General features: G+C 59.8%; 2 protein-coding genes across 2 annotated transcripts in view; one reads left to right on the top strand and one right to left on the bottom strand.

The window, feature by feature from the left end:
- PPP1R12C (protein phosphatase 1 regulatory subunit 12C) overlaps window positions 1-18,895 on the top strand; it is a 20,456-nt gene extending 1,561 nt beyond the window's left edge. Inside the window, exons 3-24 of the mRNA XM_040253788.1 lie at window positions 4-240; window positions 3,785-3,915; window positions 3,999-4,117; window positions 10,704-10,863; window positions 13,161-13,305; window positions 13,397-13,471; window positions 14,503-14,576; window positions 14,659-14,786; window positions 14,875-14,948; window positions 15,164-15,322; window positions 15,399-15,466; window positions 16,025-16,162; window positions 16,331-16,421; window positions 16,529-16,612; window positions 16,688-16,748; window positions 16,859-16,944; window positions 17,030-17,076; window positions 17,155-17,248; window positions 17,455-17,559; window positions 17,878-17,928; window positions 18,093-18,143; window positions 18,241-18,895. Coding sequence (XP_040109722.1) covers window positions 4-240; window positions 3,785-3,915; window positions 3,999-4,117; window positions 10,704-10,863; window positions 13,161-13,305; window positions 13,397-13,471; window positions 14,503-14,576; window positions 14,659-14,786; window positions 14,875-14,948; window positions 15,164-15,322; window positions 15,399-15,466; window positions 16,025-16,162; window positions 16,331-16,421; window positions 16,529-16,612; window positions 16,688-16,748; window positions 16,859-16,944; window positions 17,030-17,076; window positions 17,155-17,248; window positions 17,455-17,559; window positions 17,878-17,928; window positions 18,093-18,143; window positions 18,241-18,327 — 2,265 coding nt within the window. The 3' untranslated portion in view covers window positions 18,328-18,895. The remainder of the gene's footprint in view (window positions 1-3; window positions 241-3,784; window positions 3,916-3,998; window positions 4,118-10,703; window positions 10,864-13,160; window positions 13,306-13,396; window positions 13,472-14,502; window positions 14,577-14,658; window positions 14,787-14,874; window positions 14,949-15,163; window positions 15,323-15,398; window positions 15,467-16,024; window positions 16,163-16,330; window positions 16,422-16,528; window positions 16,613-16,687; window positions 16,749-16,858; window positions 16,945-17,029; window positions 17,077-17,154; window positions 17,249-17,454; window positions 17,560-17,877; window positions 17,929-18,092; window positions 18,144-18,240) is intronic.
- Window positions 18,896-19,738: 843 nt separating this feature from the next.
- EPS8L1 (EPS8 like 1) overlaps window positions 19,739-25,176 on the bottom strand; it is a 12,378-nt gene continuing 6,940 nt past the window's right edge. The window contains exons 13-20 of the mRNA XM_040251899.1: window positions 24,000-24,141; window positions 23,860-23,888; window positions 21,825-21,954; window positions 21,621-21,735; window positions 21,145-21,423; window positions 20,789-20,969; window positions 20,302-20,434; window positions 19,739-20,221 (exon numbers count right to left, since the gene is read on the bottom strand). Of these exons, the coding sequence (XP_040107833.1) occupies window positions 20,135-20,221; window positions 20,302-20,434; window positions 20,789-20,969; window positions 21,145-21,423; window positions 21,621-21,735; window positions 21,825-21,954; window positions 23,860-23,888; window positions 24,000-24,141 (1,096 nt within the window). The 3' untranslated portion in view covers window positions 19,739-20,134. The remainder of the gene's footprint in view (window positions 20,222-20,301; window positions 20,435-20,788; window positions 20,970-21,144; window positions 21,424-21,620; window positions 21,736-21,824; window positions 21,955-23,859; window positions 23,889-23,999; window positions 24,142-25,176) is intronic.

Here is a 25,176-nt window from a genome sequence, read left to right as displayed (position 1 = left end):
CAGTGGGGGGCGCGGGCGGGCGCCGAGCCGGGCCCCGGGGAGCGGCGCGCCCGCACCGTGCGCTTCGAGCGCGCCGCCGAGTTCCTGGCGGCCTGCGCGGGCGGCGACCTGGACGAGGCGCGCCTGATGCTGCGCGCGGCCGACCCCGGCCCCGGCGCAGAGCTGGACCCCGCCGCCCCGCCGCCCGCCCGCGCCGTGCTCGACTCCACCAACGCCGACGGCATCAGCGCCCTGCACCAGGTCAGCTCCCGGGTCTGCGCCGTCCGGAGCACCCTCCCTCCCCGGCCTGGAGGCATCCCGGCCGGCCCTGCTCTGCGCCGTCGTCCGCGGCGGACCCCCATTCCCCTCAGTCCCACCTGGGGCTCCCCTCTCCCGACCCTGAGCCGCTGGAGCTGACGCTGGCTTTTGCCAGTCTGAGCCGCCCTTTCCCTGGCCCCGAACCGTCGCTGCCGGCCTCAGCCCGGTGCATCCCCGTCTTGTCACTTCGCTGTGCTCTTTCCCGACCTTGGGGGCTCTCTGCGAGTCTCGCCCGTGCGATCGCCACCGGTGCCACCTCGACTCTGCCATCTAGAGTTGGGCCTCCCTCTTTCCTGAGTCTGTGCCCCTTGCAGCCCCACCGGTGCCTCCTGTTCCCCTATAGTACCACTGCCCCACCCTTCCACCCCCGGCAGCATAGCATCGCCGTCCTCCCTGCCTGTGCTCTCCCTGCCGCCCGGCCTCTCTGCGTGGGGCCGCCTGTCATCCCGGCCCGTGCCATCTGTTGCTATCTAAGGGTGTTCTTTCCTGAGCCCCCGCCTTCGAGGCTCTGTACTCCTGAAGTGGGTACTTCCCTTCCTGGGTCAGCTCAGGCCGTCTCCCCTGCCCCCCATTACCCTCATGCCCTCTGTCATTTCTCTTTCTGGGGCTGTGCCACCTCTTGCCTCCCAAGGCAAGGCCTTCTCCCAAGGGGTGTTTCTCCTCCAGGAACCTCCTCTCTCCCTCTCTCTCCTGTTGCTTTGGCCAGGCCTGCATCATCACCCCCCTCTTTTTTTCTGGGCTGACTCGAAACACCCACCTCTTCCTGGCTTTGGGCTGCCTCTCTATCCTCTGGTCACCTTGCATTCTCTGCCTGGATCCCCTCCTGTGGATCTGGGCAGCGCCCCCCTCCTGCAGAGTGTGTCCTCTCTCCCAGCCCCCATCTTGTCACCTTCTCAAGAGATCCAGAGCCAGGTTACTCCCCTCTGTCCACAGCCTGGGCCCTCGTGCCTTCCCCAGACGCGCCGACCGCTACCTTTGAGCTTCTTCTGTTCCAGAACCAGGCCCACCATAGGCCCCACTACCAGGGTACCTTCTGGTTCAGGGTGCTCCTGTCACCCCCCACCCCACCCCACTTTCTTCAGTGGGGCCATCAGGCACAGTTCACAGAGGACCCCTGTCCCCGCGGCTGTCTCCCTCCTAGTCTCCTCGAATTGGTCCAGTCCCCAACCCTCTCTTCCCTGCCGGAACCCCTAGGGTTTGGTTACTTTGGGACCCAGAGAGGACCCAGGGAAGGAAACCTGGGCAGGGAGCAGGGGGCTGGGGAGTAGGCCGGAAGGGGCCCTTGTGCCAGGTTCCCAGGAGGAGCAGCAGTTCAGGAAGGTAGGCCAGTCCTGAGTTCTGATCTCGGCTCCTCAGGTGAGTAGCCTTGAATGCGGGTCTTCTCTGCCTCGGGCTTCTTGCCTGTGAGTAGGTTGGCAGGACACCCTGCAGGAAGTGCCTGGCATCCAGTCGGTGGTTGCAGCTCCTGGTCCAGGTGCTGTCTCTCCCCCACCTGCCCCCCCAGGCCCGTGCCCTGCGGGAGCCCCAGTGTTCTCTGGGTCACCCTCCTCCCTCCCCCTTCCTGAGGTCCCGCAGGGTCTAAGCGCTCCACACGCCCGGGACAGGGGCCTCAGGTTTCCGAGTCCCCTTCCTGCACTGCCGTCCCTGCCCCGGCTCCCCGGGGCCTTTCTGAAGGTGTTCCTGGCCCTGCCTTTCCTGCTGGGCTGCGCTCCCCAGCCTGTCCCTTGGCCCAGACCCTGCCCGGCAGAAGGCCACCCTGGGATCCCTCTGGCCCTCCTGCTATAGGCAAGAGGAACTCACTCGCCAGGGCTCTGCGGGGGGCCTGGAGGGGATTAGGGCATCCATCTGAGGCGCAGAGAAGGGGAGTCGCCCAGCCAGTGAGCGAGCGGGGGAGCGGGGCTTTGGGTCTGGGTGTTTGCTGACCAGTTTGTGCCAGTTTGCCCAAGACTGGCCTCGTTTTAGCTCTGAAAGTCCCAGGTCCCAGGAAACCCCCGGACAGGCATGCGGGATAGTCGCTCATGTTGTCTGGGCGAGTCCGGCCGCCGTGGTTTCTGTTCCCCTGGAGCAGGTCCCCTGGCGTCAGCTCCCTGCTCTGGCTGTGACCCCAGGAGGTCTCACATCCCAGCCCCTACCCCTCGACAAGGTGACAAGGCCGGTATAGGCTGCCTCATCCCCAGATTACCTGGTAATTAGCGACTGGGGTCTAGGATAGGAAGGACTGTGAGCCAGGATTCTTAGGTGTAAATAGGGAGGGGGTCGGAGAGTCTAGGTCCCCTGGGTCTGAGGGGGGAGGGGCGGGGGCCGGGCCCCCCAGGTCTGGGGGGGGGGGGGGGGGGGCCCTGGACCCCCAGGTCTGAGGAGGAGGGTGGGGCCTGGATTCTTGGTCCCTGGCGCCCAGGACGCAGGCATCTTTCGCACGGATGCCTGTGCCCGGCCAGGTCCTTGAAAGGGAAAGGCCTGTCTCCCTCCTTGCCCCCCCCCATCACCATGGCAACCAGTGGAAATAAACGGTGCCCAGAGTTCATCCCGTTCCCAGGGCATGTGTGGCCCCCCTTTCGAAGCCTGAGTTTCCATGACTTCATGCTCTTGGCCCTCGTAGCTTCCTCCCCCTGCTCCAGGCAGCCGGCCGTGGAGAGGTGAGGGAGTCGGAGGCTAATCTCCCCTGAGGACCCGGGAGGCCAGGTCCACTCCCATCCCTCAGCCCTGCTCAGGCCCAGTGCCCACCCCATGTTCACACGCGTCCCGGGTGAAACCCTTTCTCTGGCCCTGGCCTGCTGTGCTAGCGCGGGCAAGGGCTTTGGTCTCCTGGTGCTGGGATCTCTTCCTCCATCAGAGAGGATCCTGACAGCCCTCAGAGTAGGGAAGGTGCCCGTGGACGCCCCATGATGGGGTGCCCTCTGCCTCTCCTCGGGCCCCAGGCCTGGGGACACCCTCTCTCAGCCGTCTCTCCCAGTGTCGGGGTCCTGGCCAGGACCCTCACCACCGCCCCACCCTGCTCCCAGGTTCGCAGGGACCTGGCGACCCCGCATGGCCTTGGGCCCCAGGGTCCGGCTGTCTCCTTACCAGGGACACGGCAGGGTGGTAGTCAGCTCTCCCGGAGAGTCTGCTGGGTCTGAGGAGGAAGGCCTGGGTTTCTTCCCTTGGGTTCAGCTCTGGGGGCCCATCCTCCATGGAGACTGGGGTGTGTCTCGTGAACAGGCATGGTTCGGGATCCCTACAGCTCCTCTCCTCTCTGGCCAGCTCCTCCTCTCACGGTCCCCAGTGAGCCCCAGAGGCCTGCCTGGCGTGGCCACCGGGAAGCCAGGCTGTCCAGGGCTGGGGGTGCCCCGTGGACATGGTGTCTTCCTGGAGCCTTGGGGTCTTCCTCTGGAGCCTTGCTCGCTCGGCCCTGGGTCCCCCTTGAGGCCCCAGCGGGGTCCTGCCTTGCCAGGCACGCGGAGGGGTCCGGGGTGGTGAGGGTGACCTCCCGCCGTGTCCCCCCCCCCAGGCCTGCATCGACGAGAACCTTGAGGTGGTGCGCTTCCTGGTGGAGCAGGGTGCCACAGTGAACCAGGCGGACAACGAGGGCTGGACGCCCCTCCACGTGGCCGCCTCCTGCGGTTACCTGGACATCGCCAGGTGAGGTGGAGAAGGTGGGCGGCCCGCTGGGCGTGGGGCCCGGACCCCTCCGTCCTGACCACGGCCCGCCCCTGCCTCCCCAGGTACCTCCTGAGCCACGGGGCCAACATCGCTGCGGTCAACAGCGACGGGGACCTGCCTCTGGACCTGGCCGAGTCCGACGCCATGGAGGCGCTGCTGAAGGCGGAGATCGCCCGCCGAGGTGGGCCTGGGGCGGGGCGCGGGGCTCCTGCCATTGGGGCCTGCGTTGCCAAGGACCCGGACTCCAGGGTCTCAGTGTGGCCTGGACCGTTTAACCCGAGAAGTAATTGAGGCAGGGCTTGGCTCATTCTCGGGGTGACTGAGGAAACTGAGTTTGGCACTTGTCACGGGTGATGGTGGGTCTTCTCAGGAGTTGTGCTGGGGGGCGGGGGGCAGTGGAGGAATGCCGAGTCTTCTGGGGGTCTGGTCTGCTGTACTCGGGATCACTGCGCCCCAGGGTCCTTAACGGGGCCCAGGACCCCCTAAACTCCGTGCCTGGCCACGCTCAGTTTTCTAGGGAGAGCCTGTGTGCCTCCCGCGCTCCCTCTCACAGTCGCTGATGACCAGACTGGGGAGGACTCGCCCGGCTGCCCTGCGGTGGAGGGCCGGGGGGCCACGGGTGGGAGACAGTGGCTTCTGGGTGGCCGTCTGCTCCTCCGAGCGGGTCTGGTGACCGCACTGCATCTGTGAGGAGGTGTGAGCGCGGGGCCGAGGGGTCTGGAGGGCCACGGGGGAGGTGCAGGGAGGCTGCTGAAGAATGGCTGGGTGCCTGAGGCGATTCGCAGCTTGGCTGGGGTTGGGAGGGACGAGGCTCCGCCCTGGGCAGGTGGGGTGCTCGTGGTGCAGGAATCCCGCGGGGCGCTGAGGCGCTGGTAGGCGAGCCGAGGTCCGGAGCCCTGGTTTGCTTCAGATGTAGGGAGCAAAGTGAAGTAGAGACAGAACCGGGCTTTTCCTGCCTCGGCTTCTCCACGTTTTTCATCTGGACGATTTCACACGGTGAGCCAGGTTTCACTATCAGTCCGATGAGGGCAGCTTCCACTGAGGCTCACCAGGGTTTTCAGCAGCTTTGTGTAGGTACGGTTGTCTGCATGTGCGCTTCCTTCACCCTTTAGACACGTGTGGCCTCGTGTTTTCTGTTTCGTCTTTTTAGCGTAGTCACGCTAAAGCCTTATGTGTCCGTGAGCACATTGAGTTTGGATGATTCTGATCAGCCCCAAAGAAACCCTGAGCCCTGGGCTGTGACCCCCAACCTCCCCTCGCCCCTCAGCCCTGGGGGCCACCCATGGGCTTCGTGTAGGGGGTTTGCCTGTCCTGGACATTTTCCGTAAGTGGAATCCTGAAGTGTGGACTCCGGGTTTCCAGCTTCTTGGCGTGATCACCTGTGCGCCTCCCTCTCCGTGGGGATGGACCTGCCCAGGTTCCCTCCTCGGGCCCCGCTGGCCGGCACCGGACCAGCCTTCACCCCTCCCCTGTTTACACGGCCTCTCAGCCTGGACCTGACTGCTCCGTCAGTTCTGCAGGTTTGGCAGGAACTTGCCAGCAAGTTCTGCGGGGAGACGAATTCCGTCTGCCCTCTTACTGGTGATGTTAACCTTGAGCCTCATTCAGAGGACGCCCAGGTGACTGCCGTGGAGGCATCTTCTTCCCTTTGTTGTTAAAAAGCAGCCTGCAGGGCGATGCTTGGAGGCCACTGGGGCTGGGTGATCTCAGGCCTCTCAATTCCTGCCGGAATTGCCCAGAGCTCTCATCACCTTCTCACGGTGACCCGTTGTGCCCCTCGTGCTGGCCGAAGGTCGTGGGGGGGTTGGCTTGTAGGACAGACTAGGCCCAAAGGCCTGTGATGCTACTGGGAAGACCGTCCGCTGCACTGCTGCGGGTGGGGCACAGCTGCCTCTGAGATCTGGAGGCTTCAGTGACGTGGCTCCACAGTGCCTGTCTTGACATGAGGTCTCAGTGGATTGTGCTGGGCAGAATCTGTGCTTTACCACAGTTTTAAGAGGAAGACAATTCATGGGCCTCTAACTGAAGTCTAGGAGTTATGTGGACTTTAGGCATGGCTTGATCCAGGGGCGTAGACACAGTAGAAAGCCTTCCTCCCATCTCTCTGCTGAGCTCTGTTTTGGCTTCACTCCTAGGCTGGTTCTCTTGGTGAGGCACTTAGCGTGGCTCCTAGCGGTGCAGGCTGATACCCTGGCGGAACTAGAGCTAGACTTCTCAGCAGCCCCAGCCTCAGCCCTCTGCCTTTAGGGCCGCCCTGAGCCATCCGTGTGGCAAGGAGGAAGGCCAGGCCTGGTGACGCAGCTGCCCATGGAGCTGGGCTGTGGGCCCCTCACGTTGGAGCCACGTCGGGTGAGAGCAGGGGTGAGGACAAGCAGGGAGGGGGCCTGGACACTGGCAGCTCCAAGCGACAGCTCCTCCCCAGACACTGTGCTCACAGCCTGGGCCTCAGGGGCTGGCCGGAGCCCAGGACCACCTGGCCATTTTGCTCAGAAGGGCCACGGTCAGACCCACAGGGACTTGGAACTGGGCTGGAAGGAATCCGACATCAGGACAGGGATGCGGGCTGGTTACTCAGAGGTGGGTAGCTTTGACAGGCAGTTCCGGTCCTGGCGAGGCCCAGCCACGGCGCTCTTTTCTCTGGCTGGCAGGCACGTGGGTGGTTCTAGCCTCCGTGTGAACAGCTAGACGGACGGCATGGACTGTAGCTGGAGATCCTTTCTCCCGGTGCTCCAGGAGATTCACACCCTCCCCCTCGCGGTTCACAGTGTTGAGAGGCTGTCAGTTCAGTCACTCAGTCCTGTCCAAATCTTTGCGACCCTGGGGACTGCAGCACAGCACGCCAGGCTTCTCTGTCCATCACCAACTCCAGAGCTTGCTCAAACTCATGTCCATCGACTTGGTGATGCCTCCCAACCATCTCATCCTCTGTTGCTCCCTTCTCTTCCTGCCTTCAATCTTTCCTAGCGCCAGGGTCTTTTCAAATGAGTCAGCTCTTTTTTTTCTGTTCAGGTGCTCAGAGTATTGGAGCTTCAGCATTAGTCCATCCAATGAATATTCAGGGTTGATTTCCTTTAGGATTGACTGGTTTGATCTCCTTGCAGTCCAAGGGACTCTCAAGAGTCTTCTCCAAAACCACAGCTCAAAAGCATCAATTCTTCAGTGCTCAGCTTTCTTTATGGTCCAACTCTCACATCCCTACATGACTACTGGAAAAACCATAGCTTTGACTAGACGGACCTTTGTTGGCAAAGTAATGTGTCTGCTTTTTAATATGCTATCTATGTTGGTCACAGCTTTTCTTCCAAGAAGCAAGTGTCTTTCAATTTCATGGCTGCAGTCACCATCTGCAGTGATTCTGGAGCCCAGAAAAATAAAGTCAGCCACTGTTTCCACTGTTTCCCCATCTATTTGCCATGAAGCAATGGGACCAGATGCCATGATCTTAGTTTCTGAATGTTGAGTTTTAGGCCACCTTTTTCAATCCGCTTTCACTTTCATCAAGAGGCTTTTTAGTTCTTTTTCACTTTCTGCTGTAAGGCTGGTGTCATCTGCATATCTGAAGCTGTTGATATTTCTCCCGGCAATCTTGATTCCAGCTTATGCTTCATCCAGCCGGCATTTTGCATGATGTACTCTGCATAGAAGTTAAATAATGATAATAAGAAGTGAAGTCGCTCAGTCGTGTCTGACTCTGCGACCCCATGGACTATAGCCTACCAGCCTCCTCCATCCATGGAATTTTCCAGGCAATAGTACTGTAGTGGGTTGCCATTTCCTTCTCCAAGTTAAATAAGTAGGGTGACAATATACAGCCTTGACATACTCCTTTTCCTATTTGGAACCAGTCTGTTCCATGTCCAGTTCTAACTGCTGCTTCTTAACCTGCACACAGATTTCTCAGGAGGCAGGTCAGGTGGTCTGGTATTCCCATCTCTTTCAGAATTTTCCATAGTTTGTTGTGATCCACATAGTCAAAGGCTTTGCATAGTCAATAAAGCAGAAGTAGATGTTTTTGGGGAGCTCTCTTGCTATTTTGATGATCCAGCGGATGTTAGCCATTTGATCTCTGGTTCCTCTGCCTTTTCTAACTCCAGCTTGAACATCAGGAAGTTCACAGTTCACGTATTGCTGAAGCCTGGCTTGGAGAATGTTGAGCATTACTTTACTAGTGTGTGAGATGAGTACAATTGTGCGGTAGTTTGAGCTTTCTTTGGCATTGCCTTTCTTTGGGACTGGAATGAATGACCTTTTCCAGTCCTGTGGCCACTGCTGAGTTTTCCAAATTTGCTGGCATATTGAGTGCAGCACTTTCACAGCATCATCTTTCAGGATTTGAAATAGCTCTAGTGGAATTCCGTCACCTCCACTAGCTTTGTTCGTAGTAATGCTTCCTAAGGCCCACTTGACTTCACATTCCAGGATGTCTGGCTCTAGATTAGTGATCACACCATCGTGATTATCCGGGTCGTGAAGATCTTTTTTGTACCGTTCTTCTGTGTGTTCTTGCCACCTCTTCTTAATATCTTCTGCTTCTGTTAGGTCCACGCTGTTTCTGTCCTTTATTGAGCCCATCTTTGCATGAAATGTTCCCTTGGTATCTCTAATTTTCTTCTTCTTATTTATTTTTTTTAATTTTATTTTTTTACTTTACAATACTGTATTGGTTTTGCCATACATTGACATGAATCCACCACAGGTGTACATTGAATTCCCAACCCTGAACCCCCCTCCCACCACCCTCTAATTTTCTTGAAGAGATCTCTAGTCTTTCCCATTCTGTTGTTTTCCTCTCTTTCTTTGCATTGATCACTGAGGAAGGCTTTCTTATCTCTCCTTGCTATTCTTTGGAACTCTGCATTCAGATGGATGTATTCTGAGGGAGCTCCTCATTCAGCTGAGAGGGTGAGGGTGGGCCAACACCAAATCCATAAGGGATCAATCAGTAACCTGTAGATTAGTGATCTGTGATAGGCAAAACTGCCAGGGGGATATGCCAAAGAGCGGGTGTGGTCATTAGCCATTAAAACTTTATTTACAAACATAGGCTCTGTCCAGAAGAGGCAAATCCACAGTGTCAGGAAGCGGATTAGTGGTTGTCAGGCTCTGGGGAGGGACTGCTTGATGGGGTGAGAGGTTTCCATCTGGGGTAATGAGGAAGTTCAGGTACAGATAGATAGGGTTGATGGCGGTACATGGTGAATGTCCTCAAAGCCGCTGAATCGCACTTCTGGTGAAGTAGATAAATCTGGGTGAACTGAACAGCTTGCTGCACGCACAGGTGCTGGTTTGCCCCCCTCCATCAGGAGTTCTGTTTATAAACACGGGCGAATCTCCGAAAAAAGCAAAACTGCGGAAGGATGCTTTTGAATAGGCAGGACACTAACTGTGGCTGCAGAAAAAGGCCTGCAAACCCTGCCCCTCCCTGCCCGCCAGGCGCCTGTGTCTATAATAGGACTGAAGGTAGGTGATTCCCTTTAAGGAGGTCGGGCAGGAGGGGGCCGGTCTCTGAGTCCCGGGCACTTTCCTGGCCTGCGGGTGAGCCTTCGCCAGCCAGACCTTCCTGGAATAGTCCCCCTGGGACTCCCTCAGCCAGGCCACCCTGAGGCGATCCCAGCGGAGTCTCGTCCCAGTGGCCAGCTGCCAGACCCCAACGGACTGGGGCCCCTGCATAGCCTGGGGCAGGGTTTGCAACCTTGTAGTTAGGGTGTGCCGAGGTTCCTGCTCCTGAAAGCAAATTCATGAAGGCGGTTAGCTCCGGGGCCCCCTGGTACTGCTGTGAGCCGAGCGCCGAGCAGGCGCTTCTCTGCCCGCACTGTCCAGTGGGAAGCCAGAGGCAGCCACACGCACAGTCAAGGATTTCCAAGAAGGCACTTTTAAAAATAGAAACAGGTGAGGTTCATTTTAGGAACACGGTCAAAAATAGAAACAGGTGAGGTTCATTTTAGGAACACGGTTTACTTAATCCGAACGTCCAGGGTATTGTCATTTCTGCGTGCGATCAGTGTAAGGAACTATTCGTGAGCTGCTGCATGTTCGTTCTACGCTTGGAAATCCGGCGTGTTGGCCGTCTGCAGCCTGGCTCAGCAGCTGCTCTGTGGCTGCACGGCTGCCGACCACATGCAGGACGGCTCCGCCCTCGGCCACACGTGGGCAAGTGAGCAGTTCCACAGTGGGAAAAATAGCAGATAGGAACAAAGCTCCCAGGAGAAGGAGCACACGGCCCCTAGAGGAGAGGCCCATTTCCGACTGCCATCTCGACCGCTCTTAACGGGCAAACCACAGGTTCTCAGTGACAGTTGGAAGGGTCTGTTCCGCCCTCAACAGGGCTGCCTGTTCCCAATCCAGAATCGACTTCTGTTTCATGTAAAGCTTCCCCTTGCCCTCACATCGGTGAGTTCGGAGCACTTTTCCTGAAACCGAGGAGAGAGGAGGCATGCTGGCCCCTCCCCAGACGGCGCAGGGGGTGGCTGGTGAGAAGGGGTCGTAGCCCTAGTGGCCTGGGCGTCCTCAGTGGCTTCTGCTTGGTTTTCCTCTTGTGAGTGATACACGTGACCGAACGAAGGATCGTATCAGTAGTGAAAGGGGAGGTGAGACAAGAGTGCCCCCAGCCCCCAGCAGGGACCCTCGGTGGAGCCCACGGCTGCCCGTTGGGGAAGTGGCGGTGCTGGTCCCAGCTCCCCGGAGCCCCCGAGGAGCTCACTCAGGCCAGGTGCCGCCCTGGGTCTCGCGGGGGGCGCCCCATCTCTTACCGCTTCTGGTCCTCCCAGGTGTGGACGTGGAGGCAGCCAAACGGGCGGAGGAGGAATTGCTGCTTCACGACACAAGGTGCTGGCTGAATGGGGGCGCCATGCCCGAGGCGCGGCACCCCCGCACGGGCGCCTCCGCCCTGCACGTGGCCGCCGCCAAGGGTTACATCGAAGTGATGAGGTGAGCCGGGCCTCCTCCCCTGCCCTCGCACCCAGCGCCCCGTCCCTTCTCTCCTCTTATGCCTTCCTGAGGGTTTTGTCTGTTCCGCCCCTTTCTCACTGAGCTCTAAGGACACGCGTTTCCCCCAGGTGCAGCCTTAGCTGCACCCACGTCTTGATGTCCAGGCTTCTCACTGCCCTTCAGTTTAAGACAATCTCCAGCTTGTAATCTTCTTTGACCGAGAGATCATTTAGAAGCATGTCGTTAATTCACAAATACACGAGGTTTTCTAGGCACGGTTTCATTAGAGCCGTGCCTCCTCTTATTGCACTTTGCCAATAGTATTTTCTTTTTTAACAAATTGAAGATTTGCAGCAGCCCTGCATTGTCAGATGACGGTAAACGTTTTTTAGCAAAATAAAGTGTTTTTTAAGATACATACATTGGGTTTTATTTCAGACATAATGCTATTGCACACGTAATGGACTTAAGTTTTACATGCACTGGCAAACCGGAACAGTTCACGTGACCTGCTGTATTGCAGTAAAGCCAGCTGGTTGTCTGGAGCCGAAGCCTCCATATTCCTGAGTCCGCCTGTGCTCATTTCCCAGCTTAATCTCGCTGTGGTCCGAGAGCGGGTTCTCTGTGAGTCCTGATTTCTGAGATCCGTCGACCGTCGAGGTGTGCTTCATACCCTAGTCAGTGTCAGCCAGGAAAGAAGTGTGCTGTCAAGGACAGCGCTGTATATAGGTTATTGGGTCAGCTTTGTACTCACGCTGTTTGAGTCTTCTGTATCGCTAGTGAGTCTTCCTGTTCCCGTCTGCTGCTGCTGTCCGTTGCTGAGAGAGAATGTGGTGAAATGTGGGAGAATGTCTCACCACGCCTGCCTCTCCCTGTCTTTGTGTCAGTTTTCGTGCTGCATGTTTCAAGGCCCGACATTCGGTGCATACACAGTTTAAATTGTTGCCGTGTGCGCTCCGTTTCTGTCATCCCCACCTCGGTCTTGTCCCATTTCTGACCGCCTCACCCTTTCCTGTCAGAGTAGCTGGTTCTGCTGCTTGTCAGGCTCCCCTGCCCTCTCTTTATTTTCTCCCTATATTTAGTATGACAGTGGCGTTCCGGCGAGTCCCTCCATCTCTGCTCACTTCTGTGTTAATGAATTTTTAGGAAGGTTTTCTGGGGGAGCTCTCTGGTGGACTAGTGGTTAGGGTTCTGGGCTTTCACTGCTGTGGCCTGAGTTCAGTCTCTGCTCAGGGAACTGAGGTTCCGCAGGCTGCACTGAATGGCCGGAGAAGAAGGGAATGTTTTCCAGTAAGGAGCTTAAGATGGCCCCTGGTAGCTTGGGGCTCGGCTGTCTCCTCTAATTTGGAGGCAGGGTGCCCCATTCTCTGTAGTTCCAGTCCCAGCTCCTGGACTCTCTGGGCACCTGTTCATCCCAGGGCTGATCCCTGTGGCAAGGAGGATGGGACACGGTGAATGGTCAGGCCTGGTAACGTGGCCAGCCCCGGAGGCTGTGCCCTCTTCTGCCCGAGACTTCCCCTCCTGAGTCTCAGCTGGCTGCTTCAGCTCCTGCCATTGCATCTGCATCCCACGCAGCCAGCAGGAAGGAGGAGGAGGGCCGAAGGAGTGAATGTCCGTTTCTTTTAAGAGACCGATCCAGAAGTGATATACACTCTTGGCGCTGACATCCCCATTTGCCAGACGCTACTCGGCTGGCATTCCTAGCTGTGGGAGACAGAGTCCAGATCCAGTGGTTCATGGTGGTGGTGATCTCCTGGGAAAGGACCCTCTAAGTCGGGGTTCCGTCTTGGCACTGGCATTTGGTCCCGATCCGTCCTTGCTGGGGGGCGGTCCTCTGCGTTGTGGGAGGTTTCGGGGCATCCTCAGCCTACCTACTGGTGCCCCCGGCACCGCCCCTACGTTGTGACGGCCAGAAACGTCTCCAGACGCCCCCTGGCGGCAGCGTCGTCCTGGCTGAGAACCGCTGCCCCCAGCCAGTGGGCTCCTGGAACCCTGCTGCCCCCACGCCGCCTTTCTCTGCGCTTGGGCACTGGGGAACCCCCTCCTCCACCTCCGCCGGGGGTATCCCGGCACAGGGGAGGTGTCAGGAGTCGAGCCCTGAAGGTTCAGGGAGCAGGGTCCCGGAGGCCACGTGATAGGCTGGGGAGGGGTCAGAGCCGGTGGCAGAAGCGTCTCCTTGGGGAGGGGCACCTCAAGGCCCAGGCCTGTTTTCGGCCCTGTCACAGCTGGTTCTGACCATGGCCCCTGGCCCCGAGCCCCTGTCTCGGCCCTTGAACCCAGCCCTCCCCGGCCCCCAGGCTGCTCCTCCAGGCTGGCTACGACCCAGAGCTGCGCGACGGCGACGGCTGGACGCCCCTGCACGCCGCGGCTCACTGGGGTGTGGAGGATGCCTGCCGCCTGCTGGCGGAGCACGGCGGGGGCATGGACTCGCTGACCCACGCGGTGAGGGCCTGGCCTGGCTCCCCGGGGCCGCAGGGCGGGAGGGCCCCCACCTCTGCCTCCTCCTCACCTGCCTTAACCCCCGCCCACCCAGGGGCAGCGTCCCTGTGACCTGGCGGACGAGGAGGTGCTGAGTCTGCTGGAGGAACTGGCCCGGAAGCAGGAGGACGTGAGTCTCCATCCGCAGTCGGGACCCGGGGCCCCCGCGAACCTGGGGAGCCGCCCTTCCCCGGCCAGTGCCGGGGCCCAGCGGGGAGCTGTGATCAGCAGCACCTCAGGGTGCCCATGGGGCTGGTCATCCCTGGGATGTCCCTGCACCAGCGCTGGGCCAGGCCTTGTCGCTGGAAGAACTCAGAAGGAAGGGGTGAACGGCTTGGATTTGGGATCTGAGTCCCAGCTCTGCCCTTGATTTGCTGCCTGAGCTCAGACCAGTCGGTAGCCTCTCTGGGCCTCAGGAAAATGGGCAGAATACTAAACAGCGCATGCACTTCATGAGTTACACGTGCTGTTACATGGAACATGGTCGTGCAGTGAGCGGTATATGTGTCACTGACCAAAAGCATTCAGAACCCTGCCTGTCTCATAGCGCTCTGAGGTCTCCCAGGTCAGATCCCTGTTTAAAGCTGGGCTGCGGCGACATTGAGGGAGAAGGTGGTGTTTCCGGCTTGGTGGACTGAGGGTTGGGGGCACGCATGTGTTGAGGGAGCCGCACTGTGCAGAGGCTGGGAGAGGAACCAGATGGTACCCAGAGTTGGGGGGGGGGGCGGGTGGGGACAGGGGTAGACCCCAAAGGGCCTTGAAATCCAGGCAGGAGCAGGTGAGGGGGCCAGGGGCCCCCGTGGGGTTAGTGGGTGAGGCAGGGTCTCTGGGCGCTGAGGGCAGAGAGGAAGCCTGAGGGCGTCTGGGGGACCTGCAGCACTTGAGGTTTGCTGAGAGGAGAGGCGGAGCCGTGAGGCCGGCTGAGACGAGAAGACTCCGGGCAGAACGGCCGGCCGAGAGTGAGCTGTGGGGGAGGCAGCTGTGTCCGGGTGTGCCAGGGGTCCCGGGAGGCAGAGGCTCCAGGGTTACTCACTGGAGACCCAGGGTGCTGTGCAGACGAGTCCACAAAGCACCGGGTCCACCCCCCAGCACAGCTCTGTGTGGGACCCAGGAGGGTCTGCCCGTCGTGCCCCCCTCCCAGCAGCCCCTTCCCCCTTCCAGCTTCGGAACCAAAAGGAAGCTGCCCAGAGCCGGGGCCTGGAGCCCCAGGGGCTCTCCAGCAGCAAACACCGAAGGTAGGGGGTGGCGCCCTGCGGGAAGCGGGCTGGAGGCCCCCCAGGGCTTAGGCCCCAGCTCCCACCCTCCCTTTTCCACCAGGAGCTCCGTGTGCCGTCTGAGCAGCCGCGAGAAGATCTCCCTCCAGGACCTATCCAAGGAGCGCCGGCCCGGGGGGGCAGGGGGCGCCCCCATCCAGGACGAGGACGAGGGAGAAGAAGCCCCCTCAGGTGAGGGGCCGGGGGCCTGGACCCCCGGGTCTGAGGGATGAGGAGGGGCTGATGCTTCTTCTGAGGTCTCCGTCTTCCCACCTCACAGAGCCACCCCCTGCAGAATGCAGAGCCCTCAACGGGGTCTCCTCCCCGCCGTCCTGTAGCCCCGGGAGCCCCGTGGTGAGTGGGGGCCTGGGGGTGGGGCGGGGTTGCCCCGAGCCTGCCGTCAGGGCAGCGGGGTGCAGGCTGCGCGCCCAGAACCCTCTGGGGCCCCTGCGGCCTTTCCCTGGCTGTTCCCACCCCCAGCGGTAGTTTGCTGTGGTCCTTCTGGGGGCAACATGTGAAATTCTTGAGAAGGGCCCTATCGTGGTAACGGAGACCTTTCTCTTCTCCAGACCCCCGAGGAGGCCCCCTTCTCCAGGCGCTTTGGCCTCCAGAAGACGGGCAGCTCCGGGGCTCTGGGGCCCGCGGACTGGCGCGGAGCCGAGGGCTCCCCGGGGGCCGGGCTGCAGCGCTCCGCGTCCTCCTCGCGGCTGGAGGGTGCGTCCACTCAGGTGAGCACTGCGGGGAGGCTCGGGGAGCAGACCCTGCCCAGCGGGGAGAGTAGCTGCCTGTCTCCTCTCTCCGCAGGGCCGGGAGCCCCGTCTTGCCAGAGTCCCCCCCACCCCCTCCCAGAAGGTGCCGGAGTCCTCTTCCCCGTGAGTACAGCGGGACAGCCCCTCCGAGGTGGGGGGCAGGTCGAGGTTCCTGTCTTGTACCCGGGGTTCTCTGGGGTCTGCTCCCTGCCTCCCACCACTCCTGGCCTCAGTTTTCCTTTTGGTGCCGCAAGTAAAAGCGCCCAAGGCTGCAGTGTTCTGGCTTCCCGGGGGCCCCTGCCCCCTCTCCCGCCCTCCTCTCTGACTCAGGCCCTGCGCTCTGACCTCCCCCTTCACACCCACAGGGCTTCCTTCCTCACGCTCAGATCTGTTTAAATGTCAGCTTCTCTGGGAGGCCCACCACCTGCCCTGCGCTCACCCCCGCGGCGTGCAGGCACACCTCCAGGCTCCGGTCCTGCCTCGTTTTTCCCCACACTACCTTATCCTCTTGACTTTGTGTGACCCTGTCTTCTTGCGGTTATTGTTCATGTTGCATCGTTTCTGCTCAGATTTGACTCACGGGGCAGAGATTATTCGTTTCCTTAGCTTCTTGCTTTGTGTGGGTGCCCACCAGGTAAGGTGAGCTTGAGTAATACTTGCCGATTGAATGAATTCACACAGGTCTGAGATCTCCAGGCCTCCTCCTCCCTTGGGTAACTCCACTCCTCACCCCAGGACCCCCGAGCCCGAGTCCCCAGTGAAGCCCAATGTCCCCGTAGCCTCCGCAGCGCCCCCAGCGGACTCCCGGGACCGCCGGAGGTGAGGCGAGACCCCTGCGTTACCCAGGAGTCCCGGAGCTGGCGGGGGTGGACCCGGGGAAGCTTGTCTCAGGGTCCTCTGGCTGAACTCGACTCCCCCTGGGGGTGTCGGCCATGGGACAGGACAGGGTCCAGAGGAGCCCTCTCTGAAGTCGGGCCCCTCACTCAGGACCTACCAGATGCCAGTGCGGGACGAGGAGTCTGAGTCTCAGCGGAAAGCGCGCTCTCGCCTCATGCGCCAGTCCCGGAGGTCCACGCAGGTGTGGGAGGGGCCGGACCCCGGGTCTGAGGGAGGAGGGGCCGGGGGCCTGGACTCCATCCTGAAGGGGCTGGCCGCCCCCATCCCGACTGCCCGCTCCCCGTGCAGGGTGTGACCCTGACGGACCTGAAGGAAGCAGAGAAGGCCGCAGGAAAGGCCCCGGAGGCAGAGAAGTCGAGCGTGCAGAGCCTGGTGAGAGGGGTCAGGTGACCAGTCAGTGGGTGGGACGAGATGCCCTCATCCTCTGACCCCCGCCCCTCCCCACAGGACCCTTCCCGGCGACCCCGAGTCCCTGGGGTCGAGAGCACTGACGGCCCTGCCCAGAGAGGTGAGGCTGGTCTCTGGGAGGTCGTCCTCCTGGCCCGTGTGCGGTTTTCCTGGGGGTCGGGCCCAGGGACCCCTCGCCCTGCATTGGGCTGATTCCTGCCCCTCCCCCAGCAGAGGCGCCCGATGGGCAAGGGCAGGGACCGCAGGCGGCCAGGGAGCCCCGCAGAGTCGGCAAGGAGTGGAGGGGCCCTGCCGAGGTGAGGGGTGGCGCCCGGCGGGCCGCGGGTGGGCCTGGGGGCGGGCCCAGCTCTCCTCTCGGCTGAACCCCACCTCCGCCCGCAGGGGGAGGAGGCGGAGCCAGCGCCGGCCGACCGCAGCCCAGAATCCAGGTACGGGGTGGGCAGGCCGGGTCTGGGCTGTCGTGGGGCCGCGGGCGCCCCATGACGGCCTCCCTGCCCCCACCCCAGCACTCCCGAGGGCGACCCTTCATCCCGCAGGCAGCGGGATCTCAACCCAGACCCAGAGCCGGAACCGGACGAGCCGGACGGAGGCTTCAGGAAGGTTCGCGATCCCACCGTTAACGGAGTCCCCGTCACTCTGCTTTGTATCCCTGCCCCGCCGTCCCCTGCCCTGGGGCCCTGCCTGACCCACCCGGGCACTCTGCGCCCTTCCGGCCTCAGCCGGGCCGCAGCCACCCACCCCCACCCCTGCAAGTCTGCCGCGTCTCCGCCGGCGAGCCTGACGTCCTGTCCCTCCTGGGCCCGCAGCTGTACGCCGAGCTGCGCAGTGAGAACGAGCGCCTTCGCGAGGCCCTGACGGAAACCACCCTGCAGCTGGCGCAGCTCAAGGTGGAGCTGGAGCGCGCCACGCAGGTGAGGAGCCGGGGCCCTGGAGGCGAGGGGGTTGGCGAGGGTGCGGGTGCCGGCTCCGGGTCTCCGGGAGGGAGGACCAGCCGGAGGGCTGAGGGGTCCAGAATGGCTGGTGGGATCCTTTCGGGGAGGAGTCTGGGCCACTGAGGGGGTTGGGGGCGGGGCCAGGGCCCAGAAGGGCGGGGCGGGGCCTGAGCAGTGCCGGGCGGTTTGAGCCCGCCGCTAGTCCCGGCTGCCTTTACACTCCTCTACTGGTCTCCCCTTTTGCTGGTGGCCGTGCGGCTGCTTGTATAACCCCCGCTCTTTTTCTGTCCACCCCAGAAGCAGGAGCGCTTTGCAGAGAGGCCTGCCCTTCTGGAGCTGGAGAGATTCGTGAGTAAGGCTGGCCAGGGTGGGACTAGAGATGTCCCAGCCTTACGAGCCCTTACGGTCTGGTGGAAGAGGTCCGCATTGACCTCTGCCCTTTCCTCGCCCCTCTCCACCATACTTGACCCCCAGTTCCCCACCCCGCCCTCACCTTCCCCTGTTTATTCCAGGAGCGCAGGGCCCTGGAGCGAAAGGCAGCCGAACTGGAGGAGGAGCTGAAGGTGAATGCTAGCGGGGAGCTGAGGGCAGAGAGCCTGGGTGGGCCGTGGGTTCAGCCTGCCCAGGGCCACCCGGCTGACCCGTCTTCCCACCTCACAGGCCCTGTCCGACCTTCGGGCTGACAACCAGCGGCTCAAGGATGAGAACGCAGCCCTGATTCGCGTCATCAGCAAACTCTCCAAGTGACTCTGGAGGAGCCCCTCCCCTGCACCCATATTTATACAGCTGCTTCTGCCACACGCACCCCTTCCCCTGCGTGAGCACTAGTGACAGGGCTCCCGGGGGAGTCTCTGAGAAGCCATAACCTCCCCTCGGGACCTCCAGGCTGGGAGGGGAGTACAGAGAGCCCAGGAGCCAAGGGGGGTCCATCAGAGGCCAGGATGGAGGCGGGAGGCCGAGCCAGGTAGGGGGACGTCGCTGAGCAGGGACTGGGGCTGGAGGTGGGACCAGGAAGGGACCGAAGACCAAGAAGCACCGAGACCAGGAACCAGGACCAGAGTGGCCGCCCAGAGGTCCCCCTCTCACGTGTGATGTCACCCTCACCACCCCTCCCGCTCCGGAACAGGGATCCGAGAATGTGCCAAGAGCCCCGCCGGCCTCGGCCAGGCGGGCCTGTATATAGGGTCCGCGTGCAATAGGGAGGGATGTCTTCTATTTTTTGCAGCCCCCTCCCCGCCCACCGTCAGGGGCAGGGGGAGAAGGTATTTTCGAGACAAAGCACAGGCACCACAAATAAAAGTCGGTGAAGTTGCCACTCAGTGACTATGTCCTTGGCTGGAGGCGGGGCTCCGCTTCCTGCTGATGTGCTGCCCAGACCACAGGACCGAGCGGGTGGGGTGCTGAAGGGCGCGAAGGGGCTTCAGGAAGAGCGCTCAGTTGGAGCAAAGGCTCCCAACCAGGGCTGACATCGTCAAAAGTTGGCTTGGCACGAAGCAGGCAGGGTCAGTCAGGCAAGGGATAGGGGCTGCAATTATTGGGCTGGGGAGCTCGGCTCTTCCATCAGTTTTTGAAACAAATTTGCATCAGTTACCAGCATTCAAAGTTTGGGGAATAGGAATCTAATAGTACAAGCTGTTCAGTTCAGCGTGGCAACAGTCGGCTGGAGCCCAATAGGAGCCATCCTCTAAGGTTGGGCATTCATTCATTCCCTTGATCATTTGGGGTCCTGTTATACTTGCCAGGCCCTGACCTGCCTATCGATGATGTAGTGAATGAGACAGGTAAAGATCTGATCTATTTTAGAGGAGAGTCAGGAGGCATTCAGTAACAAGTGTGTTGCAGGTGGTGGTGCTGAGGGGGGAAGCAGGGGCAGCAGGAGTTAGGGAGGCTGGTGTGCACGTGGGTGTGTGGAGACGGGCAGGTCCAGGATGCATGGGGGATGAGGGAGTGAGAGATGAGGATGGAGAGGCAGGGACCAAACCACTCAGGACTAAGACGGTGACCGGGAGCCAGAAGAGGATTTTGAGTGTGGGGTGCACTGGATGTTCAGTCCCTCTGGAGTGAACTCAAGGACAACCTGGAGGCTGGGAGGTCAGAAGTCTGAGTTGGGGCCCCAGGGAGGGAGAGGAGGATTCAGAGGAAGAAACCAAGGAGAGTTGGGACACCTCTTGGATTCCTTTACTGTGAGGCTGTAGCTGGTGTTGAGGGGCAGTTGGTGGCCCCTGATATCTGGGTAGAGAGAGGACAGCCGTTGACACCGCCTGCTAAGAGGAGGCTGTTTATAGACTGGGCTACACGTCACAATGCACACAGGGCTCCTGAACACAAGCACGTCCCCTGAACTGTCTCTCAAGCCAGCTCTCGGCCAATCCGAGAGCACTCGCTCAGGAGAATCCAGCAAGGACTGGCCTCTATCTACCCGGACCGGGTAAGACCACGGCTGGAATAGCTCGGCAATCCCTAGAGGGATCTAATTCCATTGGCGAGCGCAGTCTGCAGAGTCCGATCTCCTGCGGGGCTGCCTCAAAACTTTGAGCGGAGGGGAGCAAAAGGATCAAAAGACTTCCGTTTCCACCTCGTTTTCCATTCTCTTCTTTTGCTTCTTCATCACTGCCTCCAGTTCTGACACATTCTCTTTGTCCTGGAGGACGGGGTGGAAATCAGGACTGTAGCATCAGCGCCCTCCCCGGCCCGGACCTGGGGACGAGGGTTCCGGCTCACCTCCAGCAGCGAGCGCTGCACCGTGATCTGGCTATACACGCGCGCCCCCTCCTCGGGGCTAAGCGCCCGAAACTTCTCCTTCGGCAGCGAGAATAGCTGGGCGCCGCTCAGTTCTCCCAGCGCCGCGATGGTCCTGAGCAGGGGCATCGAAGACACGGTCAGGCCTGCTGGCCAATCGCAGCTCGAATGTCAGCCCCACCAATCACGTCACGCCCGCCCCTAGGCCTTTGTCCAATCAGCTGCCGAAGGTTCCTGAATCCCGCTCTACCAACCATAGCGCGTCGTAGGGGAGGTTTCCGTGGTGACTCCAATCGGAGCCTAGGAAAACAGGCCAATCACAGCCTGACATTCATAGTTGCGCCCCCCCCCCTCTTCCTGGACCAATCCCAGCCCCCCGTGGTCTGCCACTCCCACTGGGCCATTGGGAGCGCTTCGCCTCTAGCGCGCGTATAACCAGAGCCTCCTAGCCGGCAAATGCCACACTCACCCTGAACTAAAGCCCTTGGCCTGTAGCCAGGCGCAGACCTCCGAGGCGCTGGAGCGCGGGTTGAGCTGCGACTCCGGGGCGCGAGGCCCCGGGGCTGCGCGGCTGGGGCCCGTGAGGCCCTGGGCCAGGCGTGCCTGCAGCTCCTCGTTGATACTGAGCATGACCATCGGGGAGAATTTCTCTACAGGCGGGAAACCAGGAGGGAGGGACGACTCAGGGCGAAGGGCCTAGAGGGTCAGGGACCTCCAGCGTTCCCGTGATGGGTCGTCGGGAACCTCCTTTTCTGAGTCTCCTTCCCTCTGTCTGCAAAGCGAGGACAAGGACCGTTCCCTCGAAGGGATGCCCCCAGCACTCACCCTTCTTGCCCGAGTCCAAGTTGTTGAGGTTCTCGCAGCTGTCCCTGGGAGACCGAGCTGGAGCTGGAGCTGAAGCCTGGGTCTGCGTTAGTCCTGGAGCCAGGGCTGGCGCTGGTGGCGGAGGGGTAGCCAGATCCGGAGCCTGGGTCTGCGCTAGTCCTGGAGCCAGGGCTGGCGCTGATGGCGGAGGGGCCGGGGCCAAGGCTGATGTGGGAGGAGCGGGAGGCGCCGGGCCCGGGGCCGGTGCTGGTGGTGGAGGGGGAACGGCCGTGCTATTCTAGAGAGGGGAACAAGAGGGAAGCACCTGGATCAGAGAGAGGACTGAGTCACAGTCCCTTCTCTTGGAGGTAAATGTCTGAATCCCCATTCACTTCCTCTTCCAGAGATTTTGATCCCTTAACCCCCACGCCCCTTGTTCTCAGGATCTGACCCCCTAGTCCCTCTTCCCTCAGGACCCAGGAGTCTGCCCCGGCTCACCAGACTGCGCCCCCCCCGCGGCCCCGGGTGGGGTGTCAGGATATTATAGGGTACGTATCCCTCCTGCCCTCTCTGGTCCTGAACCTTCCACCACTTGCGCTGGTCATCTAGGACCTGGAAGAAGTGCAGTGGAGGGTTCAGAGGCTGTGTCTGTAGCGAGGGTTGGGTGGACTCCACCCTCTCGCCCCCACCCCTACTCTAACCTCCAGTATGTCCCACTCCTTGACGGACAGCTCGCTGCTGTTGCGCGCCTGGAAGTCATAATTACATAGGACCCACTTTCCCGCCGGCTCCGGCCCCTGGGGCTCAGCTTCTGGTTCCTCGTCTGAGTGACTGAGGAGAAGGGGAAGAGTTGGGGGGTAAGGAGGCAGCCAGCGCCACTCTGCTGGGCCTTAGGGGTTGGTGTGAGCTGGAGTTAAAGCCAAGCAGGGGGTCAAGGCTGAGGGGAAGGGGCAGGTTAATACTGTTAACAGAGGTTTGACATTGGAATGCCAGTTTGAATATACTGTGCTCCTTTCATGCTGGGCACCATGCAGTAAGCACATGATACGAGTACTAGCATCAGTTCTGTTTTCTAGACGAGAACATTTGGGCTCAGAGAAATAAAATCACTTTCCCCAGATCATACAGCTAGAGACAGCTGCTATTTATTGAGCATCTACTATGTACTGGGCTCATGCATAAATGATAACTCCTAAGCATAATAACAAGAGTCAACATGTACATTACATAGCACTTACTGTATGCCAGAAACTATTCAAAGTCTGTTATATACACTAGCTGACTTGATACTGAGACAGCCCTTGGTAGAACGATGAGTTTGAACCTCCTAGTAGTTCCTTCCTCCTCCCAGAGACCCAATTGTTAATCTCAATTTTACAGGAGAGAAACCGTGATGTAAAGGTCATAGAGCAAGAAAGAGGTATAATTACACTGGGGACTCGGGCAGGCTGGCCCGAGCTCATGTCCTGAGGGATTCCATTCTATTCGGTCGACCAAACACTTCGTTCAGGTTTTTCCATACTTTTGGGCGAACGCAGTACTTGCATTCACCTGGGTGTGAACCTGAATGCTCCCATGACCCTAAGCTCTTTAACTGCTAGCCTGTACAACATCACAGACTTCTCATTCTTTCAGGGAGGGATTATAGTTATTTCCAGGTCTCCCCACAAAGAACTTAAAGTGCAAAAAAACAACAAAAAAGGTGAGTTAAAAGCTGGGGGTGTCAAGATTCAGAAGCGTAGGGAGAAGGGGATCCGCTGGACCAGGCAGCTGGCGGGAAGGTGAGCAGACCTTTAGCTCTGACACCCCAGTTAAAGGCACCTCAGCCCCATGAAGCCTACCTGTGCAAGGGAGAAGGGGATCTTCAGGGCCGAGGCGCCCCCCGCGTGAGGCTGGCAGCTCCCAGCACGCCGTCTCTGCTGAGACTCTCTGCCCCAGCCCTACCCAGACCCGCTTCTGCTCCTCCACACCTGCTGCTTCTCTCTTCACATCTCACATGGCTTCCCTCACACCTGCCCCCGACTTGCTCAGGGAATCCTGGCTCCTCTAGGCCCTTCTTCCCTGCGGACCCCAAGAGCCTGCACCCCCACTGCTTGTTGGAACTATGGACCTGCACCCCCAGTCCTTTTCCTCCTCTGGAGACCTAGGAGCCCAGATCTCAAGCTTTAATTTCCTAAACTATTTAATGTTTAAAAGGTCTGACAGCCAGCAGGAACCAAGACAATTGCTTGAGAGCCTTGGGAAAGCGAGGGTCCAGCCTCCCAGTCTTTCTCTCTCTCAGGAGCTCGGAAATAGTACCACTTTCCAACTTGCCCAGAAACTTGCCCCTTGGCCCCTGAAGTCGCAAGTCTGCTTCCCTGGCTCTCCAAGGTTCCAAGCACCAGATTGAGCTCTTCTTCAAAACCCAAATATTCAACTTCCCAGTATGTTCTCTCCAACACCAGGCCCTCGGAAACCAAGCCACCTTCTTCCAGATCTTTGGGGATTCAGGGGTCTCTCTCAGACTTACCCACTCCCAGCACCCTCCTCCCTTGGACCCAGAAAACTGGAGCCCTCTCCCTCCCTCCCTGATTCTCCCCCCTCTCCCTGCCCCGCTCCCTGCCTCTTCACCACCTCACCCACCTTTGAAGAACCGGGAAGACAAAAAGAAAAAAGGGGGAGTGGAGTCAGCACTGGGAGCCCGCAGGACGCACCCCACCTGGACCCCACTGACCCGACTCACCCACTGACACTCACCCATTGACAGCGACCTGGGGAGCGCTTTGCTGCAGGACATGAGAGCAGTAAGTCAGGTGGGACCCGGCCTGCATCCTCGGAATTGCCGGTCATGCCCCCTACCCCCATGTCACCTGGGGGAGCTTAAGCTTTAGCCTCACCTGCTGGCGCCGTCGCTCATGCTGTAGCTGTTTCTCTACTGGGTCCTCCCAGGCACGGCCCTGTGGATCCATGGCTGGGGGCTCCCAGCCGCTGTAGAACTCAGGTCTGTATGGGGGCCCCTCCTCTGGGGGTAGGTCCACCCTGCAACCAAGGGAGGGCCGAGGGCTCAGGGATCCTGAAGGTTTGACTTCAGACTGTCAGTCACTTCATGAAGTTTTCCCCCTTCCCTTTAGCCTTGTTCTAACCCAAGAAATGTAACCTTACTCCCCCCATTTTTTTAAACCAAGTCTTGCCCCTTACTCTAAGCTGCATCCATGACGTCAACTATATTTGTAAATATGCTGATTACACTCTCTTTAATTTCACCTCTGATTCCAAACTGGGTCTTCCACCCCTTTCCCCTAAGTCCAGCATCTAACTTTGCACCTGCTCCCATGAAGCTGCCAGCCTCCGAAAAGCTGTGCCCCTTTCCAAATCCACAGACCAAACGTTTCCCAAGCCCACCTCCTCGCTATAGCCCTGCTCCATTCCTGGAAGTCCTGCCTTTTATTCCCGTTCGAGCTCTGGTTCAGTCTTTTTTTTTTTTTTTTTTTTTAATCATGCTACAGAAAACCTAACTTCCTAACTTTAAGATTTATTTTTGCAACTTTTTTAAACAGAGAAAACAGTACGCTCCTTGGGGAAAGGTGGGGGATTGAGAATACAGGTCCTGGGTGCAAATTATGACCCCAGACCTGGAGTTGATAGGCCTGCCTAGGAGAGAAACCACTGAGCACTGCCACACCACCAAAGGGGACAGCTGCTGTCTGAGGCTCAGCAGACTGTTTCACACGACACTCAAGAGTTTCCTCCAATCGGATCGTGGCATTTGTCTTAGTCCCACCAATACTTCAGTTTCTTTGAAGACACCCTCTAGCTAAGCCCCACAACTACCCTTCTCTGCCAAACCCATCTTTCCAACAGCCACGCCTCTTTTTCCCAGAGCCGCCCCTAAAGCACCCCGCCTAGCCTGTCCCTCCAATCACCACACTGTCTACCTCCAAGCCCCGCCCCTAAATCACCGCGCCTCCTGCCTCCTAGCCTGTCCCTCCAATCACCGCGCCTCCTGCCTCCCAGCCCCGCCCCTAAATCACCACACCTCCTGCCTCCTAGCCCTTTCCCTCCAATCACCACGCC

The sequence above is a fragment of the Oryx dammah genome, unplaced genomic scaffold (genome assembly GCF_014754425.2).
Source record: "Oryx dammah isolate SB20612 unplaced genomic scaffold, SCBI_Odam_1.1 HiC_scaffold_13, whole genome shotgun sequence".
NCBI classification, from domain to species: Eukaryota; Metazoa; Chordata; class Mammalia; order Artiodactyla; family Bovidae; genus Oryx; species Oryx dammah.
This window is presented reverse-complemented; position numbering and strand designations above follow the sequence as displayed.